Source organism: Aquarana catesbeiana, linkage group LG08 (assembly GCF_042186555.1).
Source record: "Aquarana catesbeiana isolate 2022-GZ linkage group LG08, ASM4218655v1, whole genome shotgun sequence".
NCBI lineage: Eukaryota > Metazoa > Chordata > Amphibia > Anura > Ranidae > Aquarana > Aquarana catesbeiana.
In genome coordinates, this window is record NC_133331.1 from 67143712 (window position 1) to 67170163 (window position 26452).

The following is a 26452-nucleotide window of genomic DNA, read 5'->3' on the forward strand; positions in this document are numbered from 1 at the left end:
TTGACATGGATCTGCATGAAATTAGAATAGGTTTGCCTCCTCATTGAGAGGTCAAACCAAATCTTATGATATTTAAGGCCAACTCCAGCTTAAATCTATAGATATTCCTTCCTGTGACCCTGTTGGGTAGCTTTTGCCACTAATTCCCATTTGGATGTCACCAGGACACGAGTGATGTCATTTTGTTAATGACATCACCCAGGATCCTTTTGTTTATATTAAGATGATGGTGTGGGAAATGTCATTTGCAGCAAGAAACCACCAAGACTGTATCATTTTGACATTCCCATGTTTTGCTTCATTGGGTCAGCAGACCTTGTTCATTGTAATTGACATGGATCTACAGGAAATGAAAATAGGATTGCTTCCTCATTGAGAAGGCAAACCAAATTTTATGATAGTTAAGGCCAACTCCAGAAAGAGTGCAACACCGCTCAGACTGTGGATAAAGATTTCCTCATGGGTGCTGGCCCCCGGCTCACCACCGTCAATAGTAATTGAGACCTTGTTCATTGTAATTGACATGGATCTACAGGAAATTAAAATAGGATTGCTTCCTCACTGAGAAGCCAAACCAAATCTTATGATATTTAAGGACAACTCCCGCTTAGATCTAGATAGATACTCTCATCTGTAACCCTGTTGGGGAGCTTTTGCTCTTAATTCCTATCTTGGGTGTCACCAGGTCACTATGACATTGTCCAGGATCCCCCCACCCCTTTGTTTACATTTAGATAATGGGCTGGAAAATATCATTTGTAGAGAGTCCACTGAGAATGCATCATTTTGACAGTCCCTTGTTTTGCTTCAGTTGATCAGCAAACCTTGTTCATCGACAATGACATGGATCTACAGGAAATTAAAAAATGGTTTCTTCCTCATTAAGAAGCCAAACCAAATCTTATGATAGTTAAGGCCAACTCCAACTTAGATCTAGATAAATATTACACATATGTGACCCTGTTGGGTAGCTTTTGTCCCTAACTCCCATCTTGGGTGTCACCAGGAAACGAGTGATGTCATATGGTTAATGACATCACCCAGGATCCCCTGGACTTTTTGTTTACATTAGGATGATGGGCTGGGAAATGTACATTGCAGTCAGAGTCAACCAAGAATGCATCATTTTAGTAGTCCCTTGTTTTGCTTCAGAGGGTCAGCAGACCTAATTTATCGTCATTGACATGGATCTACAGGAAATTTAAACAAGGTTGCTTCCTCATTAAGAAGCCAAACAAAATCCTATGAAATAAAGGCCAAATCCAGCTTTGATCTAGATAGATATCCCCATTGGTGACCCTTTTGAGGAGCTTTCGCTCCTATTTCCCATCTTGGGTGTCACCAGGTTACAAGTAACGTCATTTGGGCAATGACAGCACCCAGGATCCCCCGCCCCTTTGTTTACATTTAGATGATGGGCTTGGAAATGTCATTTGTACAGCGAGTCCACTGGGAATGCATCATTTTGACATTCCCTTGTATTGCTTCAGCAGGTCAGCAGACCTTGTTCATCGACATTGACATGGATCTACAGGAAATTAAAAAGGGTTTCTTCCTCATTGAGAAGGCAAACCAAATTTTATGATAGTTAAGGCCAACTCCAGAAAGAGTGCAACACCACTCAGACTGTGGATAAAGATTTCCTCATGGGTGCTGGCCCCGGATAACCACCTTCAATAGTAATTGAAGAAAAAGAAGATTGGTTACCAATGTTCCTGTAATGTCCTGTCTACGTCCTTTGGCACTTTGACTATAAAGTAACTATTTTATAGAAGTCCTTCCTTCCATGGTGTGCGACCAATCTTCTTTTTCTTCAAAGCCAACTCCAGCTTAGATCTAGATAGATATTCCCATCTGTGACCCTGTTGGGGAGCTTTCGCTCTTAATTTCCATCTTGGTTGTCACTATGTCACAAATGACATCATTTGGCAAATTACATTATCCAGGATCACCGCACCTTTGTTTACATTTAGATGATGGGCTGGGAAATGTAATTTTTAGAAAGAGTTCACTGAGAATGCATCATTTTGACAGTCCCTTGTTTTGCTTCAATGGGTCAGCAGACCTTGTTCATCGTCAATGACATGGATCTACAGGAAATTAAAAAAGGGTTGCTTCCTCATTGAACAGCCAAACCAAATCTTATGATAGTTAAGCCCAAGCCAGCTTAGATCTAGATAGATATTCCCCATCTGTGACAATGTTGGGTAGCGTTTGCCCCTAATTCCCATTTTGGGTACCACCAGGACACGAGTGATGTCATTTGTTGAATGATGTCACCCAGAATCCCAGCCCATTTGTTTACATTAATTTGCTGAGAAATGTCATTTGCAGCGAGAGTCCACTTATGCCCTGTACACACAATAGGATTTTCCGAAACCAAATTCATGTTTTTTTTTCCAACAGATGTTGGCTCAAACTTGTCTTGCATACACACGGTCACACGAAGTTGGTTGGAAATTCCGAACGTCAAGAACGTGGTGACGTACAACACGTACGACGAGCCGAAAAAAATGAAGTTCAATAGCCAGTGGTGCTCTTCTGCTCGATTCCGAGCATGCGTGGCACTTGCGTCGGAATTGTGTACACGTGATCGGAATTTACGACAGCGGATTTTGTTATCTGAAAATTTGAGAACCAGATCTCACATTTTGTGTGACGGAAATTCCGATGGAAAATGTCCGATGGAGCCTATACATGGTTTGAATTTCCAACAACGAACTCCTATCAAACATTTTCCATCGAAAAATCCTATTGTGTGTATGGGGCATAAGAATGCATCATTTTGACAGTTCCTGGTTTTGCTTCAGCGAGTTAGCAGACCTCGTTCATCGACATTGATCTGCAGAAAATGAAAATAGGATTGCCTCCTTATTGAGAAACCAAGCCAAATCTTATGACATTTAAGGCCAAATCCAGACTAGTTCTAAATAGTTATTCCCATCTGTTAGGGAGCTTTCTGCCTTAATTTCTATATCAAGTAATGGTATTTGGTCCACTACATCACTCACCTCTTTGTTTACATTCAGCTGCCTTTCTGGGAAACATCATTTGTGGTGAGAATGCATTATGTAGGCAGTCAGCTTACTTTGTTTCAGAAGGTCAGCAGGCCTCGTTTATCACAACTGACATGGATCTACATCGTGGGACTGTCAAATGTGTGGTATGAATGAATAACAGGGGGTACTATGTACTCTTATACCTCCTACTCAGTGAATGGGCTGGAGATCTAGGAGCCCCCTTTTTTAAGACCCCCGCATCCACAAGGCCAGGATTGTGGGGAGGGGGCCCTTGTCCACATAAGCACAGGGACAAGGTGCTTTGTCAGCGGGTCACCCCTGGCAAACTACCCTCTCCATGTTAAGGGAATGTGGCCTTGTGTGGTTCAGGAGGCAGTGGAGGAGCGCACTGATCCTCATCAAGGATAAGGACCTGGTAAATATTTTTAGAGAGAACTGCATGCCATTTCTTCTTCTTTTTTTGTAGGGTCACCAATTATAGTCCATACCAGACTCTCACCTGGATTAAGGGTCTGGTATGGAAGTTGGGGGGAATCCCAGCTGCTTTGTTTACAAACAAAACAAAGGGGTCAGGAAATATCAGTTTTGCTTAAAGCGGTTGTATACCCGCTGACATTTTTTTTTTTTTTTTTACCCCTGTAAGGCAAAAGGCATAATGAGCTAGCATGCACCGCATACTAGCTCATTATGAAATACTTACCTTAGAACGAGGCGTCGGTATCTTACCTGGTCCACGCCGAGGGAGCTGTCATGTTGCCTCGGCGTGTCTTCCAGGTATCGCGGCTCCAGCGCTGTGAGTGGCTGAAACCGCGATGTCGTCACTCCCGTGCATGCACGCGGGAGATTTCTTCCCCGGCAAGGTCCGGCAGCTGCCGGGCCTTCAGCCGAGAATCCCCTGTGCGCATGCGCCGCTGCAGTCAGCGGCTCATAGCAAGGGGAATATCTCCTAAACCGTACAGGTTTAGGAGATATTTTTTTTACCTACAGGTAAGCCTTATTATAGGCTTACCTGTAGGTAAAAGTTATCAAATAGACTATACAACCACTTTAAGTACATCACACAGGTGCACCACTTCATGTGCAGGTTTAAGGCATCCCAAGTGTGTTATTTAAGGAATTATGTGTTTTTATTGATGGCCTTTAAACCTTATTAAAAAAAACTGCTCCCCACTGGATAGTGTTATTTTTCTTCTTACTATTGCATTGATAAAAGTCCCCCAGGGCAGTACCCAGCTCCTCATGCCCTTTGTTTCAAAATCTCTTGCCTATTAGCCTTAAAAATTGAGAGAATGAATCTACTACAATGGAGTTTGCTTTGAGTAGAAAACAGATAGTAATAAAAAAAATAATAAAAAATATAATAATAACTTCATAGGGAAAAAATGTTGGCTTTATATAAACTTAAATTGCTAATACTGTTGAGGAAACAATTCAGCTGCACTCATGAAAATGTACCTAATTTACCTTAACAGATCTAGGATTGGCAGTGTGGAAATGGGCTCTTGCCACAATCTGCAAATATGCTCTGTATGATTGCACATTATGGCCACTTACCTCCAAGTTAGTGGCTTGCCAAGAATGAGCAAGGTACATGAAGGATGATGCAAATGTACATAAGAAAAACAAAACTGTGAGGGTGCAAAAGAGATTTGGCATTTCTCGTTTGCTGACATTTTTAACAGTTTTTTTTTCCACAGGACTTAAGTTCTGATTATGATTTTTAAAAAAGAAAATTACAGCAATTTAGTTTTTTTCTAAAATAAAAAAATGTTAAATCTCTAGAAAGGCCTTGCAGTCAGTCACGTAGGTATTTATTAACACTGACTGTAAAAAACATTTTCTTTAGCTTAGGTATTGTGTTTTTATATTCTTGTCTTTACTTTTACTCTTTTTATGTGTTACTTTTTTGTTCTTTATAATTCCCCATATTCTCCTATTTCTCTAAGCAAAAGCTCTGTTTCTGATAGAAATTAAAAAAATTAATAAAGGAGAACTCCGGGGAAAAAATAATAATAGCGCTATAAAAAAAAAAAAAAGCTTTTGCTTCAATACTACCAAGAACAATAGTGCAGCACAAACAGCAAAAAACTAAAAATAATAAAGTACGTTTAAAAGTCCATATCTGAAAAAGTCCAAATGCATTCAAGATGTAGAGGAATCGTGGGACATCAGCCACTGTGAAGATGTGCATCCAATTTAAGCATGCAAGTGCCAATATACGTGAAAAAACACCTCCACCAAAGACATAATTGGCCGTTCACCTCATCAGAGTGAACCCTGAAAACAGTATGGTCAGTAAACGCTTTCCCCAATGGGGAGATAAAAAATCCTCCAGCAGTCTTGTCTGTGGCAAAAGATGACGATTCCTCCGCAGTGTATATATAAAAATTAGAACAACATATACTGCTCTCTGCTAAAATCTTAATTTTTTATTAACCACTTGCTTACTGGGCACTTGAACCCCCTTAGTGCCCAGGCCAATTTTCAGCTTTCAGCGCTGTCACTCTTTGAATTGCACGGTCATGCAACACTGTACCCAAATTTATTTATTTATTTATTTTTCACACAGATACAGCTTTCTTTAGGTGGTATTTAATCACTGCTGTTTTTTTTATTTTTTGCTAAAAATTAATTAAAAAAAAACAAAAAAAACTGTTTCATAGTTTGTTATAAAATTTTGCAAACAGGCAATTTTTCTCCTTCATTGATGTGCGCTAATGAGCTGCACTGATGGGCACTGATAGGCTGCACTGATAAGGCGGCACTGATAGGTGGCACTGATGAGGAGGCACTGGTGGGCACTGATAGGTGGCACTGATGGGTGGCACTGAAGGGCACTGATAGGTGGCACTGAAGGGCACTGATAGGTGGCACTGGTGGGCATTGATAGGTGGAACTGGTGGGCACTGATAGGCAGCACTGATATGCACTGGTAGGTGGTACTGGTGGGCAATGGCAGGTGGCACTGGTGGGCACTGCTTAGCAGCAGTGGGTGTCCGTGTGTGGAACTGATGTTCCTCTGACAGAAGCCAGTAACCGGCTTTTTTTTTCTCCTCACGCTGTCAGCGTGAGGTAAAAAAAGCAGATTACGATCATCTGTTTACATCACGTGATCAGCTGTAATTGGCTGACAGTTGATCACGTGGTAAGGGACCGGAATCGGCACCTTACTCCGATCTGTAATCAGCCCAGTCTCATTGATTCGCTGATCACAGAGTGCACTGCGTGCACCCCGCAGGGGGTGTGCAGGCAGCTCATGCACTGGAGGACGTACATGGACGCCCTCCCGGCAATTTAGCCCTGTGCTGTAGCCGTCTTTCGGCAATATCGCGGGCGTGAGGAGGGTAAAAAGGTAACACATTTACAAATGCAGCACTTGTCACAAGTACATTTAACGAGTGCTTGAGAGAAATAAATCCACAAATCCGAAAGATGGCCACGGGTGACATCATGTGTGGTTCCTCCCCGTACGCGTTACATCCAAGGGCAGGACTTCATCACTATCACTCTGAAGAAACACTACTCTGCAACTAGATGCTTGTCTTCTGTGCTCTATGATGGCCATCATCATCCCCACTTCTTCTGAGCCCAAGCTATAATTGACACACCCCCTTGGATGTGACACCAACAAGTCACATAACACCGGGGAGGGAAAATGGGCCCAATTTGGACATTTCACTTAGGGGTGTACTCACTTTTGTTGCCAGTGGTTTAGACATTAATGGCTGTGTGTTGAGTTATTTTGAGGGGATAGCAAATTTACACTGTTATACAAGCTGTACACTCACTACTTTACATTGTAGCAAAGTGTCATTGCTTCAGTGTTGTCACATGAAAAGATATAATAAAATATTAAAATATTTACAAAAATGTGAATATAGATAGATAGATATATATATATATATATATATATATAATTAAACCATCATTATCTTGCTCATATTTGCTTATATATTGTCCATGTACGTAATTAATGTTCATGATTACTTTAGGTCTTTGGATCAATCATATGTAAATTTATGATCATATCATCTTATTTAGATTTAGATTTTTCTGTAGCCATGATGAAAAGGGAGTTGTTTGGCCCCCAAAACGCAATAACTATTTTTTGGTAGGAACATTAAACAGTTTGAACTATTTTATCATTTGGTCTGGTGGTTTGTATTTGGTTGAGTTGGGTATCCATTGGAAGGTAGATTTTTTTGGAAGCTGCCCAGTAGAGCCAGTGAGCTCTCTGAAAACCTTTTTCTCTTCATTGTTCTGACTTTTGACTTAAGCTACAGTATAAACTTGCAGTACATCCCCTATAATCTTTCTCATTGCTCTTGGTTATTGTTACCTGGCTGGGCAACAGGTTTGATAAATGTCTATCTCTATGCATTACAAACTCCTGACTCCAAACTCCTGCACTCTGTGTGTTACACACCCCTTACTCCTGCATCTGTATGCTACACACCCCCTGACCTCTGCACTGTGTGTGTTACAAACCCCTGACCTCTGCACTGTTAGTTACACACCCCTGCACTCTGTGTGTTACACAACCCTAACCAGTGCACTCTGTGTGTTACACAACCCTGACCCCTGCACTCTGTGTGTTACACACCCCTAACCCTGCACCCTGTGTGTTACACACACCCCTGACCTCTGCACAATATAAACTATGTTGTAAATCACATACTCCTGACTGATGCCAAATGACATTTTCCTTTGAGGTAGACTTGTACAAAGAATTGTCTCTCTATTTTCAGCATGCAGAAAATCATATTGGTACAAGGACTTTGGCATAAGTGTTATGTCCTTAAAGGCTCAGGTTATTTTTAGCCATGCCCATTTTAGCCCCCCCCACCATAAGCATAATTGATCTACATTCAGTTACCAAAAAAAACCCAGGTCTTTTACATTACTAATGCCTCCCCTGTAAAAGAAAGAATTAAACTATAAACTATAAACTATATAATTATAGAATAACTGCTGTTTACACACTGGGTTGTATATATAACATGCCATAGAGCATATATAGCTACGAGTAAGTAATAGATACAAAAAGCAATATTTTTTTTTTCATTTTGCCTTTTTTATAGGTCATTCCATTCCTGCTGGCAGTTGTAAACATTTTTTGGGGTAATTTTACATCTGAATTGGGTGACAATGACATGCATTGGCCTTGACAGGTCTAATGTACTATCTCGTCTTCTCAGAGGTGGGATTGACAAGCAGCACCCATGTCTCTCTAGATCCATCATGTGTTTCTGGCCTGGAGACGTTTTAAAGTGAACTTGTCAGTCATTTTATCTTTATTATCAGTGCTGAACTTTCCTTAACAGAAAAGCTTTACCACCTGTCCAATGAAGTACCATTTATAAGCCAAGGGATTTGGCACCTGGCAGGACATAGCTACTAAGTTAGGGAAAGTTCCACCCCATTAACAAAATGAAACAAAATCAGAGAGGGGCACAGAAGAAACCTTTCTGTTTAATAAAGATAACATCAGGCATTCTGTATTATCTATACCTGAGCAGGGCTTATATGTTTAAGAGTTAAAAATGGCTAACATGGAATGTACATCCTCTAAGGGGAAACCTGAAATGCCTGAATGCCCTCTCCAATGTTAACTTTTAACTCAATGTAAGATGCCTAGGTACCTTCACCGATTGCTTAAATCTTGGACCTCCAGCTTGGGATATCAAGATATTTCATAATACTTGCTTTGTCAATGAGCCCTTTTTTAATTTCTTTTGTTATTTGTGGACAATGTGGATTCCGAGTCTACAGAAAAAGGGCCTCTATAATCTTGTAGTCTTGAGGCAACACTTGCTCTCTTCGTTTGCCCACCACACAGGGGAACTAGAAGATAAAGGAGCCCTCCTACTTAACAAAAAGGCCTTAATACGTATGGCACTTTGCTTTTTTCTTTTCTGTTCTTAACGTCCACTTTTTACATTAGCGATCATCTTGGTCCAAGGAACAAAAAAAAGCCAACGAGGGTCTGGAGTATGGAAATTTCCCTAGGGGGTGCTTACCTTTTGGTCCAGACTGTATGCCAGCACCCAGTCCTCCTGCTTGGGGTGAAACAAGAGACTCTGTATGTAGAAGTTAATTCTGTATTTTTGATAGGTGGCTCCGGCATCCGAGCTGATCCATATACTGCTCTCTACATCGGGGTCACTTAACAGCATGATCTGGAAGACAATGTAAATAAAGAATGGTAATCAGATAAACTGAACCACATAGTATATAAGACTGTTAGGCAAAAGGCAGTTTAAATGTTGATATATTAAAAATTAGAAAGCCCTTGCATCATTCCAGATGTGCACATTTTTTTATTAGCTCTGCAGCCAAAGAGATAAAAGATAAAGGAGGAATATAAGAGTTGATTTACTGAAAACAAATAGACTGTGCACTTTTGCAAGTGCAGTTGCTCCAGAGATTAGTAAATGAGGGAGAGCTCTGCTGACTTCCATTGTCCAATCATGTGCAAGCAAAAATTATTTTCTTGCATGTGATTGGGTGTTCTTTGCAAAGTAAAGCTTCACCTCATTTACTAAGATCTGGAGCAACTGCATTTGCAAAAGTGCATGGTCTATTTGCATGTAGTAAATCCACCCCATCATTTCCAAGGGGGGGTTCCATGTTTTCTAACTTTACCTTGAAGAAACTCATGTTTTTTAAACAGAAATAAACTTACTACATTTCCTGTTTTTTTTTTTAGGAAAAGCTTACCTGTAAGGAAAAAAATTATATACCGGTAATTTTCTTCTGACAGTGATTACATAGTTAAAGTAATCCTAGTGGCTGCAGAGCTGCTGGATTACTTTTACAGGCGGCGGAAGGGGTCCCAGCCCTCTCCCGCCACCACCTTTACCAGGCTCTCCCGTGTGTTCAGGAAGCCCGAGAAGGATGCGAGGTTCCTGGGACACAGTTAGAGGAACGTATGTTGTTCCCATGTAAACAAGTTTGATCAGAGAGATCTGGGGTCTAATAGATCATAGATAGCCTGTCTTGGCCCATGCTATTACAAGGGATGTTGTTAAACCTTTGTGATGGCAATAAAAGAGATGAAAAAAAACAATTAAAGATACAGTGTAAAACAAAACTGAAATAAAATAAATAATAATAATAATAAATTGTAAAAGCGCCCCCGTTCCCCTACGGTCACACACAAATACGAGCCCACATATGGAAATGGTGATTGCACCACCCATGTAAGGTATTACTGCAAACAGCAGAACGAGGGACATAATTTTAGCTCCAAAACTCTAAATTGGTTACCTGTAAAGGCTTTTAAAGCTTTGCCTATGGAGATTTTTAGGGATTGTAGTTTGGGGTCGTAAAAAGTGTGATTTGCTTGGTATCTATTTACTCAGCTTAATATAATCTTTTATAGTTTACCAAACAATTGGGTATTATATTGTGATTTTGTGCATTATAATTCATCAAAGTGTATTTTTCCAAAAAAATATCATTTGAAAAACTAGCACACAAATATCATGTAAGAAAAAGATATGCAATCACCATTTTATAAATATTGTTTGAGCATTCTAAATAGTTTTCTAGCAAAAAACTTGTGTTTTTTACATGTAGGAGAGGTATGTCAGAATTGGCCCGGATTGGAACTGGTTAACGCCACTTTGCCCACTTTTGAACTTGTAAACCCATGGTGCAGAGTCAATGAGATTTATTTACTAATAGACAGTGCAGTGCAGTGCAATTGCACTCATTTTCCCTCATACCTTAGTAAATACGGTAAAGCTTTGCTGATTTCCATCATCCAATCGTGAACAAGCGAACATTTTTTTTTAATTTCCTTGTACCTGATTGGGTATTCTTTACAAAGTGAAGCTTTACCACATTTACATTTACTAGTAAAAAAAAGAGTGCAACTGCACTTGCAAAGTGTACATTCTATTTGCCTTTAGTAAATCCAACTTATAAGTGATTCCATGGAGTTGATTTACTAAAACTGGAGAGTGCAAAATTTGGTGCAGCTGTGCATAGAAACCAATCAGCTTCCAGGTGTTTAGATGTACTGTGGCAGGGTGGCCGTTCTGCGCCAGATCAAGTACCTAATACTTCAGGCTTTGGGGTGCAGGAGCTAACCATTGGGTACCGCAGACTCTATATCCGCCGGCACCCACTGATTATTTGTAAACAAGGCAGATTACTGTTCTGTCAGTACAGAAAGCATGGATTCTGTGTTTCTGGAAAGCAGGGGCACTGATCCATGCCTTCCACTAGTACAAGCACCTGCCCCACAGTAAGAAAACACCACCTAGGCACACAGTTAACCCTTTGATTGCCCCTGATGTTAACCCTTTCCCAGCCAGTGTCATTAGTACAGTGGCAGTGCATATTTTTTAGCACTGATAACCGCCATTACTAGTAATATAAATAAATAAAAATATCCCATAGTTTTAGACACTATATCGTTTGTGCAAACCAATCAATAGATGCTTATTGGGATATGTTTACCAAAAATATGTAGGAGAATACATATTGGCCTAAATTGATGAAGAAATTAGATTTCTTGTTTTATAGCAGAAAGTAATATATATATATATATATATATATATATATATATATATATATATATATATATATATATATATATATATTTTTTTTTTTTTTTTTTTTTTTTAATTCACAGCCTTTTGTTCATTGCGCAAAAAATAAATGCCGTAGAGGTGATCAAATACTGCCAAAAGAAAGCTCTATTTGTGGGAAAAAAGGGACATTTGGGTACAGCGATGCACAATTGCGATTGCCAGTTAAAGAAACGCAATGCCGTATCGCAAAAAATGGCCTGGTCATAAGGGGGGGGGGTTAGTGGTTGATAGTGATGGGCTCAGCCATGTTCGGGATTATAGTCCCAACCCACCTAAGCAATCCCACCAGGAAACCGACACTGCACACTGCCAATCATAGGCAGTGAGGCATTTCCCGGTCTGTGCAGCTTCGGACCAGCGAATGTCTCCCTGCCTATGATTGGTGGTGTGCAGTGTCGGCTTCCTGGCGGGATTGCTCAGGTGGGTTAGGACTATGATCCCGAACACGTCTGAACCCATCACTAGTGGTTAATTAAACAAGCTGAAGTTAGAAACTGATTGGCTACCATGCACAGCTGCACCAGAGGTGGCGCATCATCCACCCAAATCTATAATATCCACCCTGTACGGAAGGACAGGGAATCTGTCCGAGGCTCTAGTACAAAATTTTTTGTAGTTCTATATTCTAGGACAGCACCGGTACAGAAGACTGTTCTCCTTCCCTGTCCCCAGACCCCTCCTGTTTGAATGAATAAACAATGGTGCATCTCACTAATCATGAAGACACCAAACAGAAAAATAAGGCAAAGCTGAGATCAATACGGAAGACACACCAGTACAGATATGACAAACACCGGCAAATTGCCCTCAGCCAGAACTTGTTAGATTGCCAGCACTCGAAGAACCTGCGGGAGGTTTTCTGTCGTACATAAAACACATCTGGCGACAGCTCTCTCAGAATCTGTGCGCCATAAAATTGCTTTATGTTCATGAAGTTGATGTACAAAGTTGTTTTTATCGAAAACTCTATTAACCTTTTCATCGTGTGACGGGCTCATAATACTATCTGCTGCAGCCAATAAAATAAAAGCTGAAATTTATTCTGCTTATATTTTGCCTTGCCTTGTCCCCCTCCTTCCTCATCAACATGCTAATTAAATGATTATATAAAACCTTTTTTGCTATATAACTTATTTTGGGCCCGGGTTTCTGTGCTTCTCTGTGTCCCATTGGGAAGATTTCCCTCCACTTCCTGTCCCATAGCCAAAACAGGAAGTGAGAAGAAATCCTTTCTAAGCGAGGAAATCATAGGTTGCCACCAGAAGTAGCAGACATATTTAAAAGCTTCCCTTCTATTCCTGTTCTGGTGACAACCCAAAATTTGGGATTTAGACAAAGCTTCCACTCACTGGATCAGAAAATTTTACTGAATATAATTTGCTGTAATATTACACAATGACTTCTGCAATATCCATCATTTTAGTTTTAGTTGTACCCTTCTCATCTCTAAAAGCTGTAATACGATGAAGTCAGTGCTTACCCTTCACCAAGTTTGCCAACACTCTGCCCCATATTTCCAAGCTTCAAACATTGTATATCGTTCAATGCTCTAGGACACACGTGTCAAACACGAGGCCTGCAGGCCGAATATGACCCCCCAGTCAATTTCATGTGGCCCTCGCACCTCTCCCTTCGTATCTGCCCTTACCTTATCTCAGCGGTTGGCAGCAGAGAGGACAAAACCTGTCCTACAGATTCTGTACCTCTCTGTGCAGCTCCAGCACCCCCTCGCCTCTGACTCCCTTGGTCTCAGCATTTAGCAGACTCCGGCAGCTGACTCCAGCCCTCCCCTAGTCTTGCTCCAGACCCTGCACTTTCTGCTTCCCAGCTCCACCCCAGAAAGTAAGGAGGGTGCACTGTGATGTAAGGGAGGGTGGGAACTCTTGTAAAGGGGGGATCAAGTCTGTAAGACATCAAGTCTTACAGATACAACTGGCCCTTTGAGGGCAACCATAATAATGATGCGGCCCACAATGAAATTAAGTTTGACACCCCTGCTCTAGGAAAATCATATTTTCCCATAAACATATCACAGGTCTGTGATATGTTAGGCAAAGGCATAATGAGCTAGTATGCACCTCATTATGAAATACTTACCTTAGAATGAGGTCCCCACATCGCATCCCGGTCAATGCCGAGGGAGCTGACATGTTCCCTCTGCGTTTCTTCCGGTTTCACGGCTCCAGCGCTGTGAGTGACCGGAGCCGCCATGACGTCCTTAGTTCCGGCAAGATACGCCTTTGCCAGACCTTCACTGCGCATGCATCACTGACGTCAGTGGCTGCATGCAGGGTGAACATCTACTAAACCGTGTACGTTTAGGAGATATTCATTTTACCTACAGTTAAAGGGGTTGTAAAGGTTTGTGTTTTTTCACCTTAATGCATCCTATGCATTAAGGTGAAAAAACACCTGGCAATGATGGCCCCCCCAGCCCCCCCATTTACTTACCTGAACCCGTTCACCTGCTGTGCACGTCCCCCGGCATCCTCTTCTCCATGGAGTCTGGCCGTTGATTGGATAGATAGGATAGATTGATAGCAGCGCAGCCATTGGCTCGAGCTGCTGTCAATCACATTCAATGACGCGGCTGCCAGGGGGCGGGACCGAGTCATACACTCTGTGTCTATGGACGCAGCATGTATGACAGGGAGCGCGCCCGCAAGCTAACCCCCTCGGGATAGAGCTTCCCAGAGGGGGGTTAGCTATTGCGGGGAGGAGCCGAGACAGCTGCCGAGGGACCCCAGAACAGGAGGATCGGGGCCACTGTGCAAAATGAACTGCACAGTGGAGGTAAGTATGATATGTTTGTTATTTTTTTTTTTAAAAAGAACCCATACAACGCCTTTAAGCCTTATTATAGGCTTACCGGTAGGTAAAGATGTCAAAAAAGGGTATACAAACACTTTAAGGTTCCTCCAGAGGTTGCTAGGGGTTCCTTGAGCAATAAGCAATGTCTACCTCTCAGATAAGTTCCCACTGACACTATTGATCTTTTAGCTATCTGTAAGGGGGAATTCTTCCCAATGACCACAAGTGTAAGGAGCATTCTTCCCACTGACCATCATACTAATGTATCATGAGTTATAGATGTCGTCATTTTTAGCAGGGATTTCCTGAGAAGGGAAAGTTAGTTTAAGGGTTCCTCTGTGTTGAAAAAGTCGAGAGAGGCTATTCTAGAGGGATTCCACAGGTATTGTATATGCATAGTGAGATTGTGACTGGACTAGTGTCTCTATGTAAATAATGACTTATCTGGAATTTGTCTTTAAAGGGGTTGTAAAGGTTTTTTATTTTTCTTTTAAATAACAAACATGTCATACAAGGGTTTTGCACAGAGGGGTCCTGATCCTACTCTTCTGGGGTCTCCCAGCGGCGCTCCTAGCTCCTCCCCGAATCGAGTGCCCCCACAGAGACCCGCATTCCCCGAGGGCACTTGTGCAGGCATGCCCCTGAGTCCTGCTGCTGCGTCCATTGACACAGGCAGCAGGACTCGGCCTTGCCCCCCCCGGCTCCCGGGTCACTGGCTTTGATTGACAGCCACAGGAGCCAATGCTCCTGCTGCTATCAATCCAGCCAATGAGGACCCGAGACAGCAACTGGAGCTGCTCTGCTTGTGACTGTCACTGGAACAATCGGGTTCAGGTAAGTAAAAGGAGGGCTATGCATTAAGGTGAAAAACCTTGAGGGTTTGCAACCACTTTAAGCCATCAAACAAAACTCGAAACAGCTAAATATACATATGAATTACACGTAAAGGAGCTGGCCTATCTGCCAAATAATTTGTACTTCTGATCCATCCACACCTGAGATATACACAGCGCTGCGACACACACGCTCTGCTCTCTCCCCTATCAGTGTGTTTTCCTTGTTAGCACAAGCAGCTTGCTTTTTATGCTGTTTCTCCCTCCCACAGTTTGAGCTCTGATGTATAGGAACAAGGTTTATACAAAGTCAAATTCAGGTAATTACACTGCTTGCATTAAAAAAAAAATGTAATGTTACATTAATGATTACAGTGTTGCATTAATTAGTGTCTTTTATATTTGGCTGGAGTTCAGCTTTTAGAATGTTCTGGATAAAACAACAATGCAGTATATGGGTAAGTTAAGTTCATTGTCTCCTTTCTCTGGACAATGCAAATTGATAAATACTTTGGATACAAACTGGACAAGGACCACAGAGACTGGAAGTCATTAAAGACATTTTTTTTGCGACCATTCAGTGACTTTTGCGGGTGAAGGATTGACTCATTTGTTAAAGAGTGAACTGCCAGTCTGCAATTATCAGTCTTCAGCAAATGCATCCTGCCCACCAGTGATTTAGATTAATTGCATTTCATTAAGTACCAATAAACAAACTCCGGTTGGAGAGAGTCTCCTGCCAAAATCCGGCGCTGCCATTTGTAATCGCCGCAAGGACGAAAAAACGTTACACTGTGGAATGTGTCGGATGTAATTTATTGCTTCTTAAAATCTAATAATTTTCCATAATATTAGATTAAATGACAGCCTTTATTAAGAGAGAAATTACATTCCAACTGCCTTCTTGTAAATGGAGCAGTAAGAAAGGATTCCACAAGACGGCCAGAAAGGTAATCCTGGTTAAGCGCAGCTTTGGTTATAAAACTATTAAAAGATAAGTATGGAATTTGTAAAAAATAAAAAAATTATACTCACCTAGATGGCTGCAGCATCGCTGCGTCTGTTCTTTGCTGGCTCTAGATCAAGAACTGAGCGATCAAACACTGTGATTGCTCAGTTCTCGGTCTTCAGTAAACAGAGAGCCGGTGGCTGTCAGTCATCAGTTCTCTGCTTTGCCAGCACTCACTGGAATGCTGGGTTGTGGAGGGGGGTGGGGGCTCAGGCAGGAAATCGGTGAGAGGCTGAGCCAGCTGCCGGTCCAGGCATCTGAGTGGATCCTGACCATATGGCTGAGATCTTTCCAGAGCATGCACTGGCTCTGTGGCTAAAGTCCGCTGTCGGCTGAAAATGAGTCACAGGAGTGCAGAATGAATTGCACCCCTGTGATCCATAGGAGAAGTACAGCCAAAAAATCTTTGGCTATACTTCTCCTTTAACTGTCACCTGGATCTTTATACCTGGTTGGAACATACTTGGCAGCCTATAGTGCTAAAAATATAATTGAAATAGCCCTTTTTGGAAGCAAACAGTTAAAGTAGGTATAATTCTCATGGATCAGGCAGCAGCACCAACCAGCGACAATGGAATTCTCCCCAATGATCAGACAGCAGAACCAGTCAGCGGCAGTGGCATTCACATGAACCAGTAGATGTCCACTACTCTCATACCCTGATGTGGTGGCAAAAGCTTCTGCTAGCAGCCTGCCTCCCACAACGTCCTCATCACATCTACTGGAAGCCAAGGTACTGTCATGACCCCGATCTGAACCCGCAACCTCTGCTGTGTCTTGCAGTATCTCTTCTTGCTGGGCCACCTGAGATGCTCAACAGCTCTCTGACTGATTACTTAAACAAACTTGTGTCTTGTTTCTCTTGAAACTTGAACCCTTTGCTCCTCCTATGAACTTCCCATTTAAGCCATGCTTTTGCACTTCCTTTTTGCCAGATTATTGTGCTCTCTTCAGTCAATATCTCCCTTTTGTAATGAGAATTGAAATTGAAGCTCCACATCACTGCTAAGAGGTCCAGATACAACTTTATTCCATTAAAAGTCAGGGGTACAATCCAAAAAAGTAGCCAATGCATTTCGGGGGTCCAAGCACCTCCTTCATAAGACCTTGGCTGGCAAAAATGTGAACAAGGCAGAAGTGAACTGGACCTACAATGATATTTTTCCAGTGTCAAACACAATACAATATAATAAAGTTTTATCCTGACCTCTTAGCAGTGGTTTGATGCTTCCATTCTCGTTACATTACACAACAAGTCAAGGAGACCATGGAGATCCTCTGGGGAATAGAAGCTGCCTGCCCAGGAACCAGGTCATTTACACCAACACCAATACCTTAAGATAACAATACCAGTAAGATAACCCTATGTGTCTTTCCACTTTCCTGAACTGTTCAATATCTCGCTTTGCCATCCATATCTTCGCTACCGCTCATAACTGACTTTTGGCTTGTTCCTCAACTACACTTCCACTTGATCCTCACCTGCAACCACTTGTTATAGACCTTTGGCTTGTTCCTTGACTATGCTTCTGTTTAATGCCAACCTGCAACCACTTGTTCCCAACCTTTGGCTTCTATGCTGACTACGCCTTTGCTTGATCCTTACCTGCTATATCTGCTACTGGACTCAACTTGCACACCTACTGGTGGGGCGAGCATGAGGACCTTGACCTGGTACTAACACACAGCAAAACCCATCTCCACCATCAGGAGTTCTGGTGAATACCAGTTAGTGCTTAGACCCTGCACCTCGGGGAAGCCCGTGTCATCCACCAGGGTGACCTGCTTGTATACCTATTCTGCTAGTATTTGTAATCCAAACCAGGAAAGTAGCCTAGGGTGACAACGCTGCACCTCCATAGATACAGTACAGTGAGTGTCAGTTATGTGTGTAGGACAGGAAGTGTATTAGTTTTAGGATCACCAGGTGAAATAATGAAGAAAAGACTCAAAAAAGAAAACAAATGAAGCCAAAACATCTAAGGACTGGTAAGCCACAATACATTATATTTTCATTTTGTGTTTAGATACCTTTAATGAAGAAGTCGCATGTCTCTTTTTATTAAATTGTTATGCCCCCCCAGTGGATAAAGTCCATATAGTACACAGGACACAGTAGTTATACTGAGGTCAGAATGAGGAACAAAGATAACATAGACACCAAGGACATCACCACTCCCATCTTTCTAAGTTCTGTGGAAGGCTGACCACATGGTCGGACAGGATTTCTCCCAAGGCCATCTGACAACGGAGCTAGCAAAGAGATGGCTGCATTGATAACCAGTAATTATCTCAGGCTCCCAGCACTTGCCAAGACTAGCGCCAGCAAGAGGAATGAAGGGGAGATATATCAGTCTTCCATTCCTCTGCATTCCTCTTGTTGGCATATGTCTTAGGAAAGTGCTGGGAGCTGGAGATGAGCACCAGTTATGGATGCAGCCATCTCCTTGTTAGCTGAGTTGTCGGATGGCCTTGAAAGCAGTCCTGACCGACCACATAGCTAGCCTTTCATGGCACCTATGATGATCTCCTTGTTAGCTGAGCTGTCAGATGGCCTTAGAAGGAGTCCTGTCCGTCCTGTCCTGTAGCTAGCCTTCCACAGCACATAGGAAGATGGGACACCTAGGAAGATCTTTTTATTAGCTGCCTTGTCAGATGGCCTTGGGAGGATTCCTGTCTGACCACATAGCTAGCCTTCCATAGCACCTAGGAAGATGGGACACCTAGGAAGATCTCCTTGCTAGCTGCGCTATTGGATTGCCTTGTAGCTAGCCTTCCACAGCACCTAGGAAGATGGGACAAAGTACTCCCTGTACTTTGTCCCCAGACAAAAGGTAGATCTTTCAAGGTACAATTAACATTTCCATTTTCCAGATATATCTTCTATTCTTAACATAATTCTTTGAAGTGAAAGACAGAAAGCCGCTCATTACTCAGAAACAGGAAACTGCTCGACTATTTATTTTTATTTCTTTTAAACTTTTAGATGAAATAAAGTAAATTGTTTCTTTGTCACAGACACTAATACCTCAGTAATTTGCAGTAAATTTTCACGCACACCATTCTTCTGGTATATTAACGTATTATCAGGCGTTCCTTCCTCCTGCTGTAATGAAAACATCTTCCCGATGTCTGCTGATTACTTGTTAGTTGCTGCAGCTTTCCTAAAGACTCAAATTTAAAAGAAAGACCTTTCCATTTATACAAAATGTTCTGATTACCAGGCATCTAATCATGCAGCACCTATTCTCCTATTCTATTCATTACAACTCAATATGGTATATTTGTGCACAAAACATCAGGGTTGAAAGTAATTTAAAGTGGATCTCCAGTATTTTGACTCCTCTGCCACCTAAACAACCCCCCCCCCAACCGTTCGAAGCAACCGTGCCCCGGATGTCTTATTTATGTAGCCCCCTTGTCCTAAAAAGGGGCTATTACAGTATAACAATTTAGATTTTAACTGGGCTGTAATTAACTCAACCAATTGTATTGTTTTTCACCTGGTTCTTCCCTAAGCTTAAGTTGGCTTGTGATTTATCACTGTCATTAGTAGATGTAACTGGTATCACTGGTCATAGTATGAGATTTCACAATTTTATGCCATGGGTGCATGCTGGGGGAGGATATATATATATATGGCACCGGCCATGTGCTTTCTTTTCCTGGCCTGTGGTCTAGGGAAGCGCTGCTAGACAGAGCTCTGCTGCTAGGCCCAGAAGCCTGGTTTTGGGCATAAAATGCTGAAGTGGTTCTGAAGCTGTCCTGCCTGGTCTGGAGGAAGCTGTGCCAAGGAGACCCAAGGAAGGCCTCTTGTTGGAGAGAGCCAGAAAGAAGGCTGGTTTCTCAGGAATTTGGGAATGCGTTTACAGTGTTACTAAATTGACTTAAAGGTTCTGACACTGTAAAGCTGGACATTGATCCGGATCTGGAGAGTCTGTAAGTGATCTACTATGGTATCTGGGACTCCTAATCCTCACCTCCTTAACCTATCTGCAATAAAATTTTAAAAAGACAAAATGACTGGCGCACAATAAGCTTTCTTGGTTCCCCTATTTTAGCCATGAACTCAGCCCTAGGGTGAAATGCTATGCAAACAAATGGCAATCACCCCAACCTATAACTAACTTTGTAGCAAGAAGCACATGGAAGGGCAATGAACATCAAAAACAAAATTTCCCAGCACACTTACCAGCTAGCCTGCAACAAAACTGATTTGACCCTGCCTAACATTTCAAGTTAAAAACAAGAGGTTTAGTTGCACACATTTGCAAACATATGTGTAAGCTGCAGTGGCCACATCAGGGCACAACAGTTTACTGCGGTCTTAACTCTATAATGTTGAGAGTCTCCCAAATTGGCGCACATACAGTATATAGCAGTTGGATAGATTAAAGGCATGTGTCCCTTGAGGGAACCCACTCCTCCTTAAAGATATAGGCACACATGGGACACAAGGGCACAGTGGCAGCTGAAAGTATCCCGTGCATGCACGTTTTTAACGTGAACTTTTATACAGGGTCAGTTTGGTTTTGTTGCAGGCCAGCTGGTTAATGAGCTGGGAAATTTGGCTTGTTTTTGATGTGTGTTGCCCTTCCATGTGCTCCTTGCTGAAAAGGCTAGTTATAGGTTAGAGTGGTTGCCATTTGTTTGCACAGTTTGTGGATTCGTGCAGGGAAGCACGGGATACCTTCAGCTGCCGTTGTGTCCTTGCTGGGTGTCCTGTGCATCTCTATACCTTTGAGAAGGGGTGGGCTCCCTCCAGGAATACCTGCCCTTAATCTATCCAACTGCTCTATATGTGTTCCAGCCTGGGAGCCTCTCAAAATTATAGAGTTAGGACCGCAGTAAACTGGAGTGCCTTGACATGGCCACTGCAGCTTACACATATGTTTGTAAATGTGTGTGATGAAACCCCTTGTTTTTAACTTGAACGGTGTAAATTTGGTTTAGTTGCAGGCTAGCTGGTAAGTGAGCTGGGAATTTTTGTTTGGATTTAAACTGGGGTGAAATGTTAGCCTGCCTGGCCTCTGGAGGTGCTATCCTGCTTTGGGATGTCAGAGGAGTGCAACATTTACTTAAAGAAACAACCCTATAGATACATTTTTTCCTGTAATCTGCTCGCTGATCCATGTGAGTTCACACAGGCTTCCTCTTCTTCCTACGTTGGGTGATCGGGCATGGACATTCTTCTGGGGCACAATGGCACTCATTAAATGACGTGTGAGTCCTGGAGTACTGTAAGCCCAATCTGTGTAATGATGATGTTCCCCTAGGGGGTTACATGTAAACAATAGGCTGGGCAACTGAAAGACTTTCCACACTTTCTTTATAAGTTTTGCAGCGATCTTCACCACAACATGACAACTCCTATATGACACATGACACAACCAATTATTACCGCCATTTCCAACGAAAATATAAAAGTGCAGAACATTTTTGAACACCCCTCATATATATATATATATATATATATATATATATATATATATATGTATATGTTAGGGATCTACTTCAAAGTGGCTTTTTCAAAACAGGAATGCCAAGAAAGGTCTACCTGAGGACAGCAAACACACACTTGCCTGTCCCACTGTCTATACCAAGGAACACTGCTCTAAGCAATCCTTCTCCGAAGTCCCCTGGAAAACTGAGACCTCTGGGAGGGTTGACCTCCTGGTCCCTGTTGCATCACTATTGGACACAGTAACTGCATTGAGGTCAGCAGGAGGAACCAGTACCAAGGACCAAGTATATGGACACTTCCAGAAGTGTTAGGTTCTCAGGGGACTTCAGAGGAAGATTAACCTTGACTATTTACGGTGCTCATTTAGAAGTAGACCTCAGCCAAAACCCTCAGCCAAAACTAAGTTCAGCATAAAAGAGCTAAAACCTCTGTTAACATTTAATTGCTTCATATGTTTCCAAATTTGGGAGATTTCACTTACGTCAATTTATAAGGTTCAAACAGAACAGGTCATGAGGGAATAAGCTCCTAACTTCTTATCTTTATGTATGAAGTCATTACATGAGCTTTGCTCTCTGGAACATTGAGGACCACCCTCTGCCGATGCTGGAGGAGAAGAGGATAGACTCTGTGGCTTGCCAATAAGTAACCTAAAAATGGTACGGACTAGACAAATACCAGGTTGATGACTCTCTAAGCCAGTGGTCTTCAAACTGCGGCCCACGGGCCAGGTACAGCCCTTTACTTGACTTTATCTGGCACTTGTGGCACTATTCATCCCACAGACATCAACAATAAGCCACAGTGGGTTATTACTGCTCCCATGAACACTAATGATGGGGCATAATTCCTCCCAATTATAACAACAATGGGGCACCATTCCTTTCACTGACACCAATTATGGGGCACTTTTCCTCTCACTGACACCAATTATGGGGCACTATTCTTCCCACTGATACCAACGATGGGGCACTATTCCTCCCACCAACACCAACGCTGGGGCACTATTCCTTCCACTGACACCAATAATTGAGCACTATTCCTCCCACTGACAGCAATGATGGGACACTGTTTCTCCCAAAGACACCAATGATGAGGTATTATTCTTCATCCTATTATCCACAGGCGATGTAATTGTGTTACTTCCACTGATGCTGGAACATTATCTACCCCCCCCCCCGGCCACAATCCAGCCCCCTAAAGTCTGAAGGGCAGTAAACTGGACCTTTGTTCGTAAAGTTTGGAGATTCCTGCTATAAACTATCAATGCAAATGTGCTAATTCCATAATAACCAGGGCATATTAATCAGGGCATATGGCAAGCAAAAAATTGTATGAATTAACAAAAAATTACATTGTGGGGGGGGGGGGTTGGTGTTGGCTCTGGGGAGGAGGGATGGAGTTTGATGGTTTTTCTGGGGCAGAGGTAGGGTTTGGAGGTGGCTCTGGATTGGGGGGAGGTGTTGGTGATGGCTCCATTACAGAGGGGGATTTGATGGTGGCACAGGGTCCGGGGGGGGGGGGGTCTATAGCTGGGCTTTAAAATGTGACATCCTCTTTTTCTCTTTAAAATATGATGTTCTCTGCTGCATCCAAAATTAGCACTAGTGATTCTGCAGGGCAGTGTATAATTTTTACAATCACAATTAGAAAAAAAAACATTATAGCAAAATCCTCCCCCACCCCCTCCAAATTTACATTTGATTTCCATATATTAGGTCAACACATATGATTTACTATGGCGTGGCAAAATCTATCTCTTAAAAAGTAGATGTACGTTTCATTCAAGACAAATCTGAAGCTATTATTAAAATAAGTAAATCCATGATTAAATATTAAATCATTTTAAATCTTCTAGATGGCATTCCTCATATAATGAATATTCTTCCAGCACACAATTTACTGGTGTGAGGTGATGTACTCCATACATCATATACCCTACCCTAGGTAGCTAATGAAGTATGGAATACATCATGGCAATTGAAATGTTGAAAATGCTTATGACTGCTGTCTCTACATTAACTGATTGTCTTCATAAATTTAAAGCAGCCTTTCTCAATCTTTTTCCTCCAGAGGAACCCCTAAAATAGTGCTTAGGTCTCAAGAGCCCTTGCTTACACCCAAGCATTGGTGAGCACTCCTTCGGGCAACATGTTACTCCAGTGCTAGGACGAGCGGCCCCAGTAATCACCTGGTGTACCCCAGAAGAACCCACCCCTGGGTAGGCCTCTTATGTGACCCAAATTGGCACCCAACGAGGAGGGCAACATAATAAAGAGGTGTCATCCGTCTACTGCAACGCACCCTACCCTTACAAGCAGGTAAGTGGTATGTAATTGGTTGGGGATACTGCAGTGCATGGGGGAAGGTTTTTTTAAAATGGCCATTCAAGGTCAACTAACCCTTTAAGCCCTGGGCACACAGAAGAGTGAGAGGCTGGCTATATTGTCTGATATAAGTCACCAACTAGAAGAAGCACCTGAGTCTCTGTATGGAATAGGATCATGCAAACCTGGCACGGTCAAGCACTATTTGGAATGGATTTATGTACGCACGTATAAAAACATGTTTATACCAGTTTACATACATAAATGCGTAATATATTCTCATCAGCCACTTTATTAGGTACACCTGTTTAATTGTTTGGTAACACAAATTGCCAATCACATGTCAGCAACTCAATGCATTTAGGCACCTAGACGTGGTGAAGTTGACTTGCTGAAGTTGAAACTGAGCATCAGAGTGGGGATTTAAGTGACTTTACTCCAATGGTCTCCACAGTAACCAGATCTCAATATAATAATTGTTTTGCAGTCCTAACAAACTTCCTGATAACATTGTTTGAAATAATAAAATAAAGAGTTAACAGTGAGTGAACAGTGCAATCTATTAGCTTGTAGAAGAAGGGAGGAGCAAGGGGGTGCTTTGCTATCCTAGGCTACTGGTCTGTTTGTTTCTATTGATGCACACAGTGCAAGGAAACACAACTCTAGCCCCTGCATGCAAGTGTAGCGCTACCCCCACTGAGCCACTGAGTTTTGGATCCCCCTATAGTGTGCACAACTAGGCAACATGCATTTTCCAACTTGCATCAAGAGACAAGAAGCAGTCTGTGGGCTTGGTGTTTAAGATTTATGAGGGATTTTAACTTGGATAGATTAAAAGGAGTTATGGGATTCCCAAGTTGACTCAAAGAACAACAAAATGAGGTCAACTTTCTTCTCTGGCACACTGCAACAACAGATACTTGACTGTATTCCCTCCTAAACTGCAACAGTCTTTAGCAAAGTAATCCCCTCCTAGGAGTTTGGTGTCCCCTGAGTTGATTTTTAGCAAAATCCCAACATGTAGGAGCTCTTGGTCCCCTTAATAAAAAATACCACCCCATCTGGCTATGGTATCTGATCCCAAGGCAAGGGATTGGGTAAGCAATAAACTGTCCCCTGAAGACTTGCCAAGAACTTGAATCTAGCAGACTTCTGCCTTATAGGCCCTTGGGATGTAGAGGTACTTACACTGTCCTTGTCCTGCAGTTACAGGTAGATCTGCTTTCAGGCCTTCTGCTGGGCTGGTTCCTTTCCAGACTATGCAGGCTGTCCCTTTCTCTGGTGGACTGCAGGGCAGTGGAACTTCCTCTGTCAGCTTTCTGTGGAGCTCCCTCCCAGGCTATACAGCTGCACCTCAACCATCTATCTTGAACCCAACTCCCCTGCGGGCCAGGCTCCTCAATATTTATGGGCTGGTTCAGCCACCCTGATAGGCCTCCTACCTGGGGATTGGCCAGATTTCCATAAATATTCAGATCAGCACCTTCTGGCCTCCGCCCACTGGCTCCTAAAACATCTCCAACCTTCTAGAACCAGGGGGAGGTACTAGAGACCTGACCTGCAGAGCGCTCCAGCCTGAACCTAAATTAAACCCTCTGACTCACATCCAGGCTTCTAACAAGCCTCTATCTACATGCTATTATGTACACAAAAGGTGCTACACAAAGGTGACTTCATAGGATGCTGTAAGACAAGGGAGGCACTCTGGAACATGCATGTCATTCATGTCAGCAGTCATGAAACCGTAGCTTAAACCGTAACACAGGCAACAATTACCGCTTCCTGCCCAGCCTATTTCAAAATGAGCTCTCCCATCATTGGTGGATATCATACGATGTCCTCCCAGAATCGGGCCATGCTGTCACCTCCTACTCCAAAGACATGCTGGTAGGTTAATCAGATCCTGTCTATAAATTGGCCCTAGTATGTGTATGTGTTTATAAGCAAGTCGGAACCCTACGGGGTAAAGGACCGCGCTATATCAAGATGCAACTCAACTCTCAACTCAACTCTATGTCCACCACACACAGAGGATGACAGATTAGTGTGCCAGGCAGCTTCCAGTACCATGTGATAACTGTAAACAATAATAACAATTGTACATAATGGATGGCTGCCATTTATTGTGTACTATTGTGTCGAACTCTGTGATTTGTCACAGTGATCACATGGTACATGATAGGTCCAATCACAGCCCCTCTGTACCATGTAATTGGCCAATCACAGCTGATCACACCAATACACACTGAATTAATCTAATTCATTCAGTAAAAAATGCTTGCTTATAACAGTGAAATTCACTGCCATAAGCAATCATAATGTGTAATAAAAAAAATGTAAAAAAAACCTGGACCACCTTCCCAGAGTAATACAGACTCAGACACC

General features: G+C 42.3%; 1 protein-coding gene across 1 annotated transcript in view; it reads right to left on the reverse strand.

Annotated features, from left to right (window-relative positions):
• SORCS3 (sortilin related VPS10 domain containing receptor 3) overlaps positions 1-26452 on the reverse strand; it is a 988335-nt gene that overhangs the window by 599966 nt on the left and 361917 nt on the right. The window contains exon 4 of the mRNA XM_073595927.1: positions 9041-9199. Coding sequence (XP_073452028.1) covers positions 9041-9199 — 159 coding nt within the window. The remainder of the gene's footprint in view (positions 1-9040; positions 9200-26452) is intronic.